At 40.4% G+C, this 16,769-nt stretch overlaps 1 protein-coding gene across 1 annotated transcript; it reads right to left on the bottom strand.

The window, feature by feature from the left end:
* Nucleotides 1-842: 842 nt before the first annotated feature.
* Nucleotides 843-16,146, bottom strand: LOC124309366 (glutamate receptor ionotropic, kainate 2-like). Its single transcript, XM_046772969.1, has 17 exons — nucleotides 15,840-16,146; nucleotides 11,057-11,149; nucleotides 10,475-10,633; nucleotides 9,373-9,557; nucleotides 8,502-8,659; nucleotides 8,156-8,297; nucleotides 7,791-8,093; nucleotides 7,392-7,610; nucleotides 7,108-7,314; nucleotides 6,942-7,026; nucleotides 6,202-6,478; nucleotides 5,873-6,074; nucleotides 5,432-5,657; nucleotides 5,175-5,290; nucleotides 2,358-2,510; nucleotides 2,019-2,247; nucleotides 843-1,466 (listed from the first exon to the last, which is right to left on the bottom strand). Exons 2-16 carry the CDS (start codon nucleotides 11,127-11,129, stop codon nucleotides 2,044-2,046), a joined length of 2,709 nt encoding a protein of 902 aa, XP_046628925.1. The 5' UTR covers nucleotides 11,130-11,149; nucleotides 15,840-16,146; the 3' UTR covers nucleotides 843-1,466; nucleotides 2,019-2,043.
* Nucleotides 16,147-16,769: the final 623 nt, after the last annotated feature.

A 16,769-nucleotide genomic window follows, 5' to 3' on the forward strand; every position in this document is an offset into this window, starting at 1 on the left:
AGAAAGAGTGTCAAATACTCGGGCACTTAAAAGTTCACACTACCCACGATCATATTCCATGGTGTAACACTTGCTGATTAATTATTGACAGTTTCGATCTCAGCTAACTGACAATGCGTTTCAGATCCGTCACCGTTCCTCGACCATCGACCATAGACGTTTATAATCTCGATCCAACCACTCTGCTAAAACGTGGTTCTGTCCCAACGGTATCATTCATTCCACCATATGTTCTGTAAGGTTTTTTTTTTTTTTTGTTCTTTTTTTTTCCTTCGGACAGAATTGAATAGCTCAACGGAGGATCGGGGTTCTGAATGAGTCGGATCTCGCGGTATTCAAGAGCGAGTGAAGAAGCTGCGCCCGTTTCGCTGAGCCATGGATAAGATTGATTCTCTTGGGGATATATATCCGGCCTCGAGACAATCCAGGCAGTGAATATAAGGCGAGGCTGTCTTAAAGAACGAGCGCAAGTTGTACACGGGTACTTAATACTACCAGTTTACGATCATGCTACGCGTGTATCCGCGGTGCTGGAAGAAAGGTGAGACAGAAGTAGAGGAGACAGGGAGAGAATGATCCTGACTTATAAACCACGTGCGGTTTTGGTCGCGTTTTAGCATCGAACGTATTTACGAGTGAGTGATTTCGGTTTTAGTGCATTATTAACGTCCGTGGTCAGACGCTGTTTTACGATCCACCGACGTTATTTATTATATTCCTTATTAAACCTCCGCTTACTCCTCGCGGCCTGGCTGGCTTTAAGCTTGCTTAAAAAAATTCGTTTTACGACCTCTTCATATGCCGGAATAGGTGGATAGGTCAGGAAATTTTAAACGCCAATCCCTGGTCTTCACATTTTATTACCCCTCGGACATAATGTGCTTGCGATTGTGCGTATCGCATATTTGCTCGTTGATAAACTTCGTGAAGTTTGCAAAGTATTCGAAAAGCGTGTCAAGAAATCAAAGATCAATTCAATCGGACACTTGTTGTTGCACTTTGATATTTTTACGTCACCTGCTATACGGTGCTGAACAAATCGAGCATCCGTCCGCTCGACGCAACTTTGCGTACAACCGTGAAATTACCCGCTGGCTGGAAAACGTTTATTTCACGCATGTCCCAACGGCATAATATTGTACTAAGCCTATGCATAGTTATGAGCGAATAAATTGTCAGTAAACTATAATTAAGTACGTATCTTGAAGAATTAAAATCGACCTGCTTGATATTGGACCGCAAATGCGTGCCTTAGAACTATTCATTTTACACTCTATTCAGCGTTCGTAATTCGTCGAATGGCGAAACAGCTGTATTAAGTAGAACACTTTCAAGATGAAATATTGATGGTGTACCAGGCTGACGATATTGCATTCCTGAATCTAGAGATCACGTCTCACACGATATTCAGTGGTGCAATCGTACAGCAGTTATCGTGGCAATTCCAAAATTGATCCGCATCGTACCTTGAAGAAAAATGACAAGTAGAATAGAAACAGTGCGATTGTACGATAATTCGTGGATCGATAAGTGAATTCACCGCAGTCTCTCATCCTCTGGATTCAACGAGGACTGACAGGAAATGTATACCAAGTCCATCTCTCCGATTTCATTTCTTTTGTAATACGTTACAGTAGACTAAAAACTAAGCGACACGTATTCTTCTTTTTTTTTATGTCTGCCATTAAACACCTTAGGAAGTCAAACCACCCTCCAAAGTAAGACGCTTTAAGGGGTGATTTGGCAGTTTCACCCGCAAGAACGTAATATTTTTCAAACAATCGAAGTGGAAAAGTTGTCTCATAACGATAAATGAAAAATGTGATTATCTCAATAGAAGAAAAAAACATGCCTCACACTGGAGGGTGGTCTCATCCCCTTAAAGTGTTTGATGGCGGATAAAGAAACATAGGTGACGCTTAGTTTTCAGTCTACTGTAACATACTACAAAAGAAATGAAATCGGAAAGATTGACCTGAGATACCTTCCTCGTTAGTGACGTTGAACGAATACCAAACCTCGCATCCACCTCTTCCGTTATCATCAAAGGTGGAGTCGATCGTCTTCCGATGCAACGGTGATAATCGTCGACCCCAAGCCGCAGGGTGGAGTGCTTGCTCCATTGGTGTCATCTTCGTTGCTCCGATTGGAACGTGAACTTGGCTTCCTTCGTCTGACCGGCTTACTCGAGGCGCCAAACTTCACCGCGAACTTCAGCTCCTCCTTCATCTCATCCACGAATGAAACCTGCGGAGAAGGGAATGACGAAGGTGATTTAAGGTCAGGTATCGAATTGGCCAAAACCGGAAGACGAACCGGAGCGTGATTGAAACGGAAAAATTTTGAAACACCCTCACGTTCTCTTTTATGGATGTGCAGCCAACCGCCCAAAGCAGTTCGCAGGCCGTGTAGACGCCGGACAAAGCAATGCCGGTTATCAGGACGAGGAAAACGCCTCCAACGTTGTCCACACCCAAGGGCTTCGCGTCTGAGGTTCCGCCCTTCTTTTCCTGCGGAAATTGAACATATTCTAGCAGTGAAACAGCAGCGCTTGATTCGGCGGCTTTCCTCCTTTGTTATCAAAGTAGGTAGGCACCCACTCTCACATTTTCATCGACATCGCTACACTTGTACGTATAGTACAGTAAAGATCATAATCGCAAAAAACGACCGTCGTTATTCGGCTCATGAATTTCTTATCTGGACCGAAAGTTCCTTGGATTTATACTCGAGAACCTCGCGGAGCGGAAAAAGTCCCGCGTCAGTTTGATCTTGAAATACTTTTGGCATCGGACTGGCAAGTTCATCCGGTTTCGGAGCAAGGTTTAATCCGTCGTGGTTTTCCAGAGAGGATGACCACGTCTCGAAACCCTGTATTTCGACGCCATCATTTAACAAAATAAAACATCATTCACGGTGCGTGTAATTTGTATAACTGTCGCAATTTAACTTTGTAGAAACTTTGTCAACTAGGATAAATTAGAGCGGTTCAAATGACTTCATTACCCGTTTAACGTCGAGATACACGTTAGGGTTGAACTTAGAAATTAGCAGCCTTCTAGGTACTTCGTTATACCCTCGTTTCGACCCCCGTTTAAAGGCAAGGTCAGGATGCGATCGATGATATCCATTCTCTTCGGAATATTACAATACGCAGGAAGACAACGAGATAAGAAAGCTATTTCAAATCGATCCGTATCAATCCTTTCAAATTTCTTCTCCAAAATCATGAGTAAAATACAGAACGATCTCTCTAATAATTTTTTTCTCCTCAAAATAATAGTAAGGGTTGAAAAAAATGGGCTGCAGATAAGTTTACAGCAAAAAATTTCGACATGCCAGCTTTAAGACTCAACTCAAAATTAATCGTATATATTTAATGACTATTGATAGTTAATAATAACCTCAAATATTATATCACTTGAACAAAGTTTTGTGTTCAGCTGAAGAATAATTTCAACTATTGTGTTACACAAATAAAGAAAGATTTGGCTGTTTAACTGAAGTTTTTAGTAAATTTTTTAGTTTGGATAGCTTAGTAACTTAATTACGTTGCTAATTATTAAAGTTTTGAGTCGCTTGACAGATAATTGAACCTAATTAATCAGTGAATTACTTAGTTCATGTTACTTTATAGTCCATACGTTTAGTCTACCTCAGTTTAATAGCAAGTTCCTAATTCGACAAATAGTTAACTGAATAGAAACATCGCTATTTGACTAAAATTTCACTCGATTCACTGAGCTACCAAATATCACGATGGTCTAATCAAATGACTAAGGAAAAATTTGCACGAGTTTCAACAGAAGCGTTCAATGTACCCGAAGACTGGAAAACAAAACAACTATTCTACCAAAGTGCCCAATTAAAATACCGTAATTCTGTCTAATCATCACTTTCACCGAATACGAAGCTAAAGTCGAGGCCAGCAGGTGCTGGAAGACCGAAGCCGATGCCGAAGCTGTGCTTAAGGTAAACATTTAGTGTTGGTACGAGTATTTAGCTATAACGTTTACAAGAGCCGAGAGGACGGAATTAACTAAACGACAGGTTACATGCGGCAGGTCCCTTTGAAGTCTTGGGTGTAGGCATAATGTAATACGCTTCAGTTCTTGTTCGACAAAAGGACAAAAAGAGCAGGGCCTCGCTTTGCCGTGTAAAATACCGCTCTGTCACGCACGAGATCGGGCTTTCATTAATAAGCGAATAGCGTATTCTCACCGCGTACCAGAAGCTCGTATCATCGAACACTTTTCTTTGTTATACCCGTTTTTCGCAAACAAATGTATCGTCGAGTCACTAAGGTTCATGAACCACTTCACAACTTTGCCTAAACGTCACCACGAGAGCGAAACGATAATGATTAATAATTAATCGGTCATTTGGATACATTCAGTGGTAAAAACATTATGGTACGGACTGTTGGCGATATTTCGTACTCAAAAACTGAAGAAATGGTTTCAAGGATTCCGATCGTCAGATTTCGATTCTGAACTTTTTCCTTTCAGAAAAAAGTTACTGGAACATGGAATATTCTGTACAATTTTCTAGATTTAATTTTACGTCTTCCTCCAAACGTACATTAAGAGAAATTTTTAGTTCCGGTTACCGCTCAGTCCTTATCTATTTTCATTTTTTACCACAATCGAAAAATATACTTCTAGGTAGATAATGAAAATTAGTTTTCTAGCTGTTACCGAAAAGTATAGCATCCGTTACTATTCTTTCTCATTACGATCACTGTTGCTAGATTTTCTTGCAACTGTTGCGAAAATTTAACGCTCGTGCAGCGATAAATTGACGTTAAAGTCTTGTTTAACTAAAAAAGTAGAGTAAACCTCAGAAACTGATTTTGCGTTCCAATTACCAGAAAAGGATCGACGATAGCGTAAAATGGTTAGGCGTACCTCGTTTTTCGTAATTCCAACAATATTCAAACAGTTTTTTTAACGATACCTGTTTCACTGAATTTTTCTAGATACTATAACGAATGAAATTTCTCTCAGTGTAATTATCTGTAACCACAACTCGGTTTCCAACTCTTCCAATTGCGTAAAAAATGACCAGTTACCAAACCAGAAGCTGCGCTTGATTTTCCCCATTTATTCGTATAGGGGGGCCGTTTCAAGCGCGCTGTTTTTGAGGGCTCAAACATATTATGGTATTAAATTCACCTCGCACGCGCCGCCCCCTCTTTTCTGCTTCCACCATTTATTCTCCAATTCCTTAAGGACCCCCGTTTCCTGGAGTTTCAATATGCCGGTACTGAGAGCGTTCCGGTAAGGCGAATCTGAAATCATGTATGGGTCCAATAAATTTAAGACTTGTAGACAGACAGCCAGACGAAATTGAATGATTTCTCAAGCATTTGAGATATTCGGGGATTCGTTTCAATTCAGTATTTCAATAATGTACCGGAAGTTGAGCTTACGCTTCTTCATGGCGATACCGTAGCCTTTTGCGTCGAGTAGGCCTCCAACTTGGGTAATGTTGCACTTCCTTTCCGCTTCGTACTTAATCGTCGACGACTCCATGAAGAAGGCGTAATTCTCCTGCATGACCTTCCGCACTCCTTCATTATTCGATGATGGTAGTAATTCCTTCTTGTTCTTTACCATGTACTCCTTCATTTCTTTCAAGACGGGGTGTGTCGAGGCCTGATATTGAAACAACGATTCGTTCGCTTTTGAAGATACGTGCATGATAAATATTTTAAAGTAGCAGAATAAAAAAAAAAAACGGTTCACGGTTCGTAAACTTTGAAAACACTTTGACACTGTATATTTCATTGCAATCCTGGATACAGTAGCACCCTGTATCACACCCCATTGATCAACGGAGCTTTAAGTAACGTAACCACAAAATTGCTCACCTTGAAGAAATCGATTGTGGAGCCGCTCTCTTTTGCTCCGTATTTAATGCCGTGTGGATTGTTGAACAAATCTTCGGCGGTCTTGATCAGCACTGGCTTTGATTCAACGACCAAGAATACTGCCAAGTTAGCAATGTACGAGGAGACGATGATCATGATAAATAACCCCCAAAAACCGCCCATCATGCGGGTTGAAAGACCTCTGTAGATGAAAAGACATTTCAGAACGATCGATTTGGCTTGCCGATTATCCCTTCAGCCAGGGACTGTCGGGCGATTGGTAAATCCAGCTGCCAAGACTCGGTGTTGATATTTGATACTCGACTTACATGGGAGCTACATCGGATCCTTGCTGCATGATAGAGCCAATGGTGAACCAGAAGGCGTTCTTGAAAGTGAATTGGTTCTCCAGTTCCTCAGGTTCCTCGATGCAGGGATACGGGTTGCTCCATTCGGCGGGACAGAGGCGAGCGGCGATGAAGAAACACAGGGAGACGACGAGGTAGGTGCCCATCAGGTACATCCAGACCTCCTTCGAGAAGGGCATCAGGAAAGCGAAGAGACTGGATCCGGCCGGCTTCGGTTTCCTGAATAGAACGCTGATCCCTGTGAGGGTGAGTCCCTACTGTCAGTGACATATTTGCTTCCGGAAGAATTACAGGCCCGGTCCCCGAGCCCTAATAGCTTTGTTTGCTCCCCATATTTTCGATTTATAACACCCATAGATCGCCCCTTTATGGTCTCGCCTCGCAGCTTACGCCTTCACGATATTTTACCCCCACCGTCTCTATCCAACTTCCGGAGAGATTATGGGAAATGTTCGAGAGAGATTGGCGTGTGATTGTTTTCTGAAATGGATTCGAAGGTAGAATGGCCTGATTTGACGCCTGACGTTTTTGGTTGCTTTCAATGACTTGACAAGTTTGGACGAACTATGTACGAGAAAGGCTAATTTTGAAGAATGAACGGTTGAAGAATCGGAGTGACTAGCATTCTGGAATGAAATTGCACTGGTCGAGGAACCATTGGAAAATAGAAACCCACAGCGCACCGAAAGCTGCATAATTACCCAGATTCATGAAAGGCATGGTGAAGTCCACGGCCTCTTGGCGCTCGGCCGTGATTGTGAAATCAGTAATGGCTAGGTCAGCCCGCTGCAATGAATCACGATGCAGTATTTCAGTCTTGTACACTTCTTTCATCGACTATGACCAACATTTTATCAACAAACTAACGTCTTCCATGATCTTCTTTATCATGCCATTCCACTTTTTGGTTACGGGATGCTTCGAGCCGTAAACATCGTCAGCTTGAACCTCGAATGTATAGTAGAAACCCAGAAGTTTTGAAAGCTCCTGGATGATGTCGATACCGAAACCCTCGTACCTGTCGTTTCCAGTTTCCTCCTTCGCTGATTCCTTCAGCATTCCGTAGGGTGGCGTCTAAAACAACACGATTGATTTGTTTGCGAACTTGGGATTCATCCAGTGTTTGAATCGCCCAGTTTAAGCCCACCTACCATCGCTATGAGAATGATAAACGTTTTGTTACGGAGATTCAGTTCGACCGTGTGATCGGTCAGCGATGGTTTCGGGATGTAATTAATCCCACGTGTCGTGTTCCACGTCCCGATCTTGTGCAGTCCGTCCAGGTCCAGGCCTACCAAGTCCAGTTTGAAGTTGCTCCGGTAGCCGGACGAGTCGAACTTTATCAGCCCAGTCATTCCTGTCGACTCGATCTGAAAGTAAACAACTTGTTCGAGCACTCCGTGTTCCGCATACAGGATTCTTGTTTTCACTTTTCGATGTATTCTGAACTCTCGGGGCATCTCCGCGCTAATCCGGGATTCTCAATTGAAGCTGGACGAGAGACCAAACCTTATTCTTGCGAGAAATGTGCAGAAACTGCGGTTTCTTACCGATCTCATGATGTTCATCAAACTGGATCCGTGCTCCCAGCTATCGACGTTTTGACACAGGGAAGTTTTCGTGTCAGCCACAATGGCATCGTCAAGCTGTTTCAGGGCTCTTCCAAAAACTTGGACACTGTCGTAAATTAGGGCCGCCTCTGCGGTAATCTGGGATGGACTTTCCACACCCCATTCCGATGCGTGTTTCTCAAAGGTATCGATGACCACGGGATCGTCGGGGTCTACCAGACGTAAACCGACGAACTTGGTTCCACCATGTTGGTAGGGCTCGAGGTCAATGGTGGAAAGGTCCTGAAAGACAAGGCGAACAATAATTTTCTTTCTACAGGTTATAAATTCATTTTATATCTTACCAACGACGCGATTATGAAGCTGTGCCTGTCCGACATCAGACCAACTTGTTGAGCCTGCTTCAAAACATCCGGCAGTACGTCAATCGAGCAATCCACCACTACATTCGGGTCTTCGGACTTTTTGATCTGTTCCAGAACTTTCCTGCGAAAAAGTGATCACTTCGGTATAACCGTGAGAGAAGTATCACTGCTGAAGTTTTCATGTGATAATATCTCGAAAAAGTCGATTGGTCGAGAACCTAGGGTTCGAATTATTTCAGTTACGATAAAAACTTCGCATCGTTCAGTCGTTTGAAAAACTTCAGACATCAGTTTCAACCTGAGATTTTGAACAAAGGAGTCTCACCTGTAATTCGGTCCTTTGGGTAGCTGCCTGACAGTGACCGTGTGTCCCCTGCGATCCCATCTCTTCAGAAGTTCGTGCATCCGAATTAGATTCTCGGTACTTTCGTAGAGTATGGTGAATGTCTTCCATTCAAAATCCTGAGCAAGTTGGAGGTATATCTGCACAGACGTGTTTGAATAAACTATAGTAACGTAATTTTGCATAAACAAATATATAACTATACACAACTTGTCGTTTTCACTCCTTGATAAGTTTTGTTCCAGACTTAATGAATAATAATTTGTCAAAAGTCTAATCTCTGTAGCAGTGTAAAAGGATCCAATTAAAATGGAAATGACAATTTTTCAACCCCAAGAATTCAAACAATCTCAATTGTAAAGCGCGACGAGAAAACCACACAAAATTAAAGCCGACGTATCAACATTTCGTTCTAAAGATCTCAAATAATAAGAGGCTGCTTCGGTAACGTGTAACTAACTTTTTTACCGCTGCCTCGTTTTCCGTGTCTGTTACGCACATGCGGCCAACAGAGAGACCCACACATGCGTATGGTAATGAAGCGTTTCACGCTAGTCAAACATCCGCATCCGATGAACTGCAGTTCGAGCTTCGTAATACGTTATAAACTGAATCACAACCGGCAATCAAAAGCGCGTGCTTCGATAATAACACCGTTGCCTCTTATCGCTTTGAACCGATCTCCGAATCGGTATTCAACTTAAATATTTCTCTTTTGCCGTTTTTCAGGTATCAGGATTCAGGATCAGTACCGTACAAGAATTGAAATGAAAAATATTTGTTCTCGTATTAAAATAAGGCTGGAAAAAGGGCTCGAATTTCGCGCTTTTGAATAACTGAAGAGACAATTTACCCTCGACAAAGTTTGCGAATATGGATACATGTTGAGCAGACCGTTTCCCCGCGTTTGTCGAGGGTCCCATCTCGCTACGATGTGAGGAATTTCCATCGTGTCGCACATGCTTTGCACGTGTTTTGCTGCGATCTTGTCACGAGGACCAAAAATTGCAGCCACTCCGTTGTTCGCAAGCTCGCAGACTGAAAATTACGCCAAGTACAGAGAAAAATTTACTGAAACCAGGTCGTAACATATCAATGGAATTTTCATTACTGACATACAGCTCACGTAAATAAATCAATGTGCAAACTTTAACGAGGAGTTAATCACCAAGTAAAAGTGACGTACACCGACTACGGTTAAATCAGTTGCACGCAATTACAAATATTACAAGGAATTCCAAGATACTGCAAAGATTACAGGGATTGAAGAGAGATTACAAAAATTGCAAAGATTTCAGAGACATGACGAATTGCAAGGATTACGAAAATTCTGCAAAGATTACACGAAGATTACAAAGATTACAAAGAAATTACAAGAATCACAAAGATTTCAGAGACATAAGGATTGGAAAAATTACCAGACGACTGCAAGGATTACACGCAGATTGCAAGGATTACAAAGATTACAGAGACAAGATTGAAGATTATTAATTCAAAGTCAAGATTGCCAAGTTTACCAAAAGACTGCAAGGATTACACGAAGATTCCACGGATTACAAGAATTACAAAGGTTCCAGAGATATGATTAAAAATTATCAATCCAGAGTCAAGGTTACCAAAACTACCAAAAGAATGCAAAGATTACACGGATTATAAAGAGATTACAAGAATTACAAAGATTTCAGAGATACGATTAAAGATTCACAATTCAGAGTCAAGGTTACCAAAATTACCAAAAGAATGCAAAGATTATACGAATTACAAAGAGATTACAAACGATTACAAAGGATTACGAGAGATGACAAAGATGACAAAAGATTACAGACACCACATGAGATTGCACGACGTATGTACGCCAGATTACAACAGTGATTAACCCCTGTTGATAAACGTAATTGTCACGAAATTTCATCGGATTTGAAAATTCGATTCCTTTGGCCTGAAATTAAACTTACCAGCCTGCGAAACGTCGTACGTATCATTATTTACGGTGATCATCTGGGCGTAAATAAACTGCTCGGAAAATTTAGAATTTCCGTGTCTCTCGTTGTTCAAAACATTGGCGGACAGCCTAAACGCAGTTGCTGTTAAATCGTCATCTTCGAATAATCCACCTAGCGGAGGGTAAAAAAAACAGCGGGAAAAAATTTTCTCATTCATGTTATCCGCCTGCGTAATTATCGCAGTCGCCAAACATGCTCCGACAATTTCAAATCCTTATCGAGATTTCCTCGGACTTTTTACCCGTGTCCCGTATTCAGTTTCGGCAGCTTGTCGCATGCTTTTTGAAAGTTGAAAAGAAAATTGTGCGAGTATTAAGTAAGCACCGTAACTTTTATGAGCGTAGCTTATTAGTTCTGCAGTAGCCGAAATACCGATTGCATCTTTGCTCCGTTTCCGGTAGTAAAAATTGGCACGTTATCGTATCTTGAAACGCGAGACGCGTACGAATGAATATTTTTTACTGATTCGGCAAATTCTCAGAGCTTTAAAACGTATGTTAGACGGTTAAAAGAGACAAACGATCATCCGCTTACCTACCGTGACCGTTTTTCCGAATCCAAAAATACCTGATGGTAAAAATGCGATCGAGATCAACACGATCAGCATTTTAAGATCATTGGGACCATCTGAAAATTAATATTTCGTACGGTGATTACATTGAAACAATCGCACTCGATTTTGATATCGGTAATCGAAAATCACGTGTAGTTTAATAATTCTGGGACTAATTTTTGTAAGTATTTATTATATTAGTCATAAAATTTAAAAAAAATTTTTGTACATGCTTGTTGTTACTGCAAATACTTGAATAATATTTGGTTAGAACATGAAGACGAGGATTACTTGACATTAGTTTTTGCTTTCATTCGCTTTGAGTGTTCACGTGAAGCTTTTAGTACATGTTGCATTAATACTGCCTGAAATATTCAATATTCGTCGAAATGTCTGAGCGGATGAAAAAATTGTAAACCAAACGCTTAACGTAATATCTTTCGATTCTTTGAAGAAATCTTTTGTTTCAGCGATTTGTTAATGAGAATTAACGGCGCGGGTACGGTTTGCATAATTTTGCACATAGTTGTACAGATTTTGTTAGATAATAACGGAATCCAGAATCCAAGGTTCTTTCAGTTTGGTTATATTTTCGCAAAAATAACGACCAGGGTTGGCATAAATTTTTGGATAAAAATTTCCAGGACCTAAAAATCTAGCTTTCTCTGACATTTTCCCAGTTCTAGTAAGTTACTAAAACCCAAACCGTTCGGAAAAAAGTCAGTCTTGTCAAATTTGTTTTCTCGATGGAAGAAAAAAAAAAAAAAAAAAAAAAAAACCTTTCATCTCAAAAAAATTATTTCCAATTTCTATGATAGAAAACTGCAAACTTGATTTTTTTCCATGATCAACTTTAAAGTTCCCTGACATCTCCAGGTTCTCCAGATTTTAATTCAGGTGCGTGGCCACCCTGAACGAGCTAAAAAATACAAGGAAGATATTTTTGTAAGGTCGAAAAGTGGGCAGCGTGTTCGTTGAGTAAATATTTAGGCGTGTAGCGCGAAGAATTGCCGAACGGCATTTAAGACGGAACGATGCGAGCCGATGATGATTCCCGAAGAGAGTGAGGCCTTGATTATTTGCGGAGTTTGCGTTTACTTTGCTAATTGAAACGCGACTCTGAGCATAAATCACTCACCGGAGCTTTTCAAAACCACCCTGACGTCAACATCGTTTCTTACATCCGCGTTTTAGGTGGAGGTTCAATTTTTCTTCATTCGGTATCGAATTATGTATTCCATTTGCCAATTTGTCATAAATTCATTTTCGTACGCGTCTAGGAGAAATTGAACTCAAGGGGAATAAATATAACACAGTTTGTTCAATATTCAATACACGATACCGCTCCGTTAGTTTATTCTCAAGAATTTCCTTCGCTTTTAAAAGCCACTTGCGAGTGATCCCAGCGTATTCGATTCAGCTCCTTCTTTTTATACTGACTTTTGAAAGTCATTCGTCGGATGGTTCTACGGAATTCTGTCAATTAAAACTGGCAAATGGGTGTTTTTCACGAGAAAAGAGAAACGAACGAAACGCGAAGACCATTATTTTAACCTTCGATAGCCAGCGAGAGGATTAATCATCTTTTCATACTATTTTCTTACCGTAGTCGATTTCGCATATAAACCCAGGGCATGATCGTAAAACGAGAATTAATCACTCGTTATTGAAAACTGAATCTAGAATGAGAGAACAATTCACAGAAGGCGCGAAGCGATAAAAAAAAATTTCGATTTTGGGAATTCTTCGTTGATTGTATAATATTAGTATACAGATTATGAAAAAGAAAAATAAAAAAAAAAAAAACAGTCGGCAGAGACGAGCACCGACCCTGATACGAGTATTTATACATCAACGAAGTCTCAACGTCGCTTTGCACGCCAACGCAATTTTATTTTTGCGTAAACATATCAACCACTGCTTTACGCTCGTTAGAATGAAAAATGAAGTCCCGATAGAAAAAAAGAACTACCTTTTTTATCGATATTGAGGACGTAAAGTGAAGATCTATGAAAGGAATATTCAACCAGACGTCTTTTATTGCGAAAATAAAAATGAAGAGAAAATTATTCAAATCTAACCGTACAGTTCGACGTGATCTTTTAGAATTCTTTGTGGACTGGCGATCCCTTTCGCGTACAGCAGTCATCTTACTTTCGATTACTTTTTTCACTAGATTTGCGAACGGTGGAAACATGAAAAATGAATTTTAGTCCGCTTGTTGCAGCAAATACTATGTGTTGATTTTTACAGTATCTAAGATGCTAAAAAATCATGGGAGAATGTTTATCAATTAGTTTCTTCGTTCGTTAAAATAAACGTAAAAAATATACACGTAATAACGGAAGACCAATTAATTTTTCCAAAATTTTCCAATCCTAATTTGTTCGAGATGAATTTCCAGAATTATAAATGGTAAAACACGACGGTTTAAAAGTTCTGCATTTTTTACGACACTTTTTTCAATCATTAGTTTCCCGTCATTGCAGATGAGCCTAAAAAATTTTGCATCGATATTTTCTCTAAAGACAATAGACAAAAAAATAAAGACACGTCTCGGATCATTCAACTCTTAGCCATTCAATTCAGGGAATTATTCCAAGAATCTTTGTTACAGATCAATTTCCGCGGAGACTGTGTCTGTTCGGATGACAAGGAGAAGAAACTGCGTCTGGATGCGCTCGACTAGAATCAGGCCGCAATCGAATGACGAGAAGAAATCGATCCCTCATCGAAGCCTGGAGTCAGGGATGAGATAAAGAGTCGATTATTTGTAAATCCGCGTATAACGAAGCGGCGATGCAGAACTCGAGACGTATTCAGAGCAACTAATCTGGGTCAAGTGGCGAACGTCTCGGCGAATCGCTGCCGGTGAATGGCTGCACGGCTTAAGCTCTAAAAGAAGAAGTCGCAGTTCGTCTGATCGCGATACGAGAGTCGAGTGGAGGCCGAAGCCGGCTGCCTGATTGCCCGTGCCTAACGACGACTTCCGCTTTCGAAAATGGTCATGAACGAAAAGAAAGGAAGAACAAAATAACGCCAAGTCGAAGAATTTCCTTGGGTTTGAAAAATAATTATAAGGCGGGTGAGAGAATTCCGTAGTATTAATTAGGACGCGTCAGAAGGATGAACTTTATGAACTCTTTTCAGAAACGATTTGACACTAAATTTCGAGCTTGAATCGGCCAGGGTTGGAAAAATATCACCTTAGATGTTGACCGTGTTTCACCGAGCAACGATAGTCATTTAAGAGTGGTTAAAATTAGCGGGAATCATTCTTTGTGGTGAGACGGTTGTAAAGCAAATATTGAAATAAGAAAACATCAAGCTTTTGAAAATAAAGAAAAAAGCAAGCACTCCACGACTTGGTTAAATACAATTGATCAAAACAAGATTAATGTAAAAAACGATAAATCACACCGCCAAAAATCTCGCGCGTTAAACAGAGGCTTGAAGAAGCTTTTTCAAACCGTGACAAATCCCTATCTCACATATTTACACGGAAAAGAGTAAAGAGGACCAATTTGTGTAGATGCGTAAATATATCCAACGCGAACGGGACATCCGAAAACTGTGAATGAGAAAAACGTTGGCTTCCGAAAATAAACATAAGGTGTGTGACCGAACATCGCGTGACAGCTGGAAGCGCTGAAAGGATTGACTATCCGTGTTTAGTCTGCAAAAGTGACTAGCAACTAGATTTTCTCTGTTTTAAATTACTTTTCTAATTCGAACGAGACGATCGATCGCAATCTCGTATTGCGGGGGCGGCGAAATAAGCGTAGACACAATGAGTAGGGAACTTCCGGCTGGGAACAAAGACAATCCTTCAACAGTCGTGGGAAACTTGAAAATCGCAGTATTAATCTAATTTTTATATCATGGTGTGAATGAATATTTTTTACTATTTGTTCCACTCACGGATTTATTTTTCAACACCAATGGTCAAAAATTACAACTGAAGTTGATCGTATGTTGAGCAAATCTCCCCCCTTAACGTGAAACATAATTGAAAAGCTTCAATATTCAGTATTCTAATAGAGAACCTAATCATTCTGCTTTTTCCTATTTTCCATGTAAAGATGGTGTCGTTTTTTCACCGTTTTTTGGAACAAAAATTATAGGACACGCGGATTAATGTCCTACAATTTTCTTGAAACAAGTTTATGATTATATTACAATTGAACGACGGTCAAGGGTTTATTAATTCCAATATGTAGGTTTAAAATTTCATGCAATATCGAGAAGACTTAGTTTTCATGAAATTCAGCTTGATTAAATTTTGGGTCTCCGTTCTGCCGTTGTTTCTGTTTTGACAATTGTTCGTTGAAATTAAACTGCATCTGATATAAAAAACAGAATCTCAATTTTGATCAGAACCTAAGACTGTTTCAAATGATTTTCATCAATGTCAAAATCCGATCAAATCGATTTGAACTGTGAGTAATCGCTAATGTTCACAAACGATCGCTGATGGCTCAATAATTCGGAGTCAAATCGACCAGGTTAGAAAATAAAATTCACTCAATTGTCAACAGCTTTTCATCGAGCAGCAAACTTTGAATTATGAAACCGGTCAAACAAATGAATGTAAATACAAGTTTTTAAGAATAAATAACAAGACAAGCACCCCACGACTCGGTTAAATACAATTGATCAAAACAAGATTAATGTAAAAAACGATAAATCACACCGCCAAAAATCTCGCGCGTTAAACGGAAGCTCGACGAAGCTTTTTCAAACCGTGACAAATTCCTGTCTTACCTATTCACACGGAAATGAGTAAAGGGGACCAATTTGCGTGGATGCGTAAGTATATCGAGTAAACAATAACACCCTTCGGACTTTTGGCGAGTGTGCAAAACGTGCTTCAAGCCCTTCCCTAGCGCAAAATGAAGCTAGACGACGCCGCGACGGCTCCGCGCGCTTCCAGAGATCGAGCAGAAATGCCAAAAGTGCGCAGCTCCCGACGCGCATAGACTCTGCGTTCTTATTCTGGCCCTTCTTGAACTTCCCCTCCCTTTTCACCTCAGCCCCCTTATCCGCTCCGTGGGACAACAGATGGACTTGATTCTGCTTCTAGCCCGGCAAATATATTTTTCCTACAAACCTACCTCGTCGTACGGTGACCCCAAATTCGTTTCTGCTGGAAATTTACACTTGTGTTTGTTATTCCGGTTCAGTTTCTTTTTTTTTTTTTTTTCTTCTACTTTTTGTTCAGCCTGTACGAGTCTATTTTTCATATCAATCGCGTTTGGATCGTTTCGAAACATTATCTTCGGCTTTAAAATGTAGAACTCTTAGATATGATCATTAGGAAACTTGTTTCGATATTGCATCGCAAATTTTTTCGGTAACTTGGCGATGAAACTTTGATCACTAATTTGATTTTATAACTACGACATTGAAGCAAAGCGTTGCAATGACGGTCATTGTATTTGGCAGGAAGTTTTCAAAATAGCATGTAGCGATTGCACATTGTATTTGACAGAGGGTGGTACTATAATTGGAAATTTTCAGTCTACGCGATCAAACTGCTAGACTTACGCTACGCGAAAGAGAGTAGAGTAGAGTTTATTAGAGAGAGAGAGAGAGAGAGAGAGAGAGAGAGAAAGGGAGGTAACTCGTTGCTATTTTTGTTCCACATGCGACAGAAATTCCTTCGGTCAACTGACACTTGTGAATACACCGTGA

Source organism: Neodiprion virginianus, chromosome 7, assembly GCF_021901495.1.
Source record: "Neodiprion virginianus isolate iyNeoVirg1 chromosome 7, iyNeoVirg1.1, whole genome shotgun sequence".
NCBI lineage: Eukaryota > Metazoa > Arthropoda > Insecta > Hymenoptera > Diprionidae > Neodiprion > Neodiprion virginianus.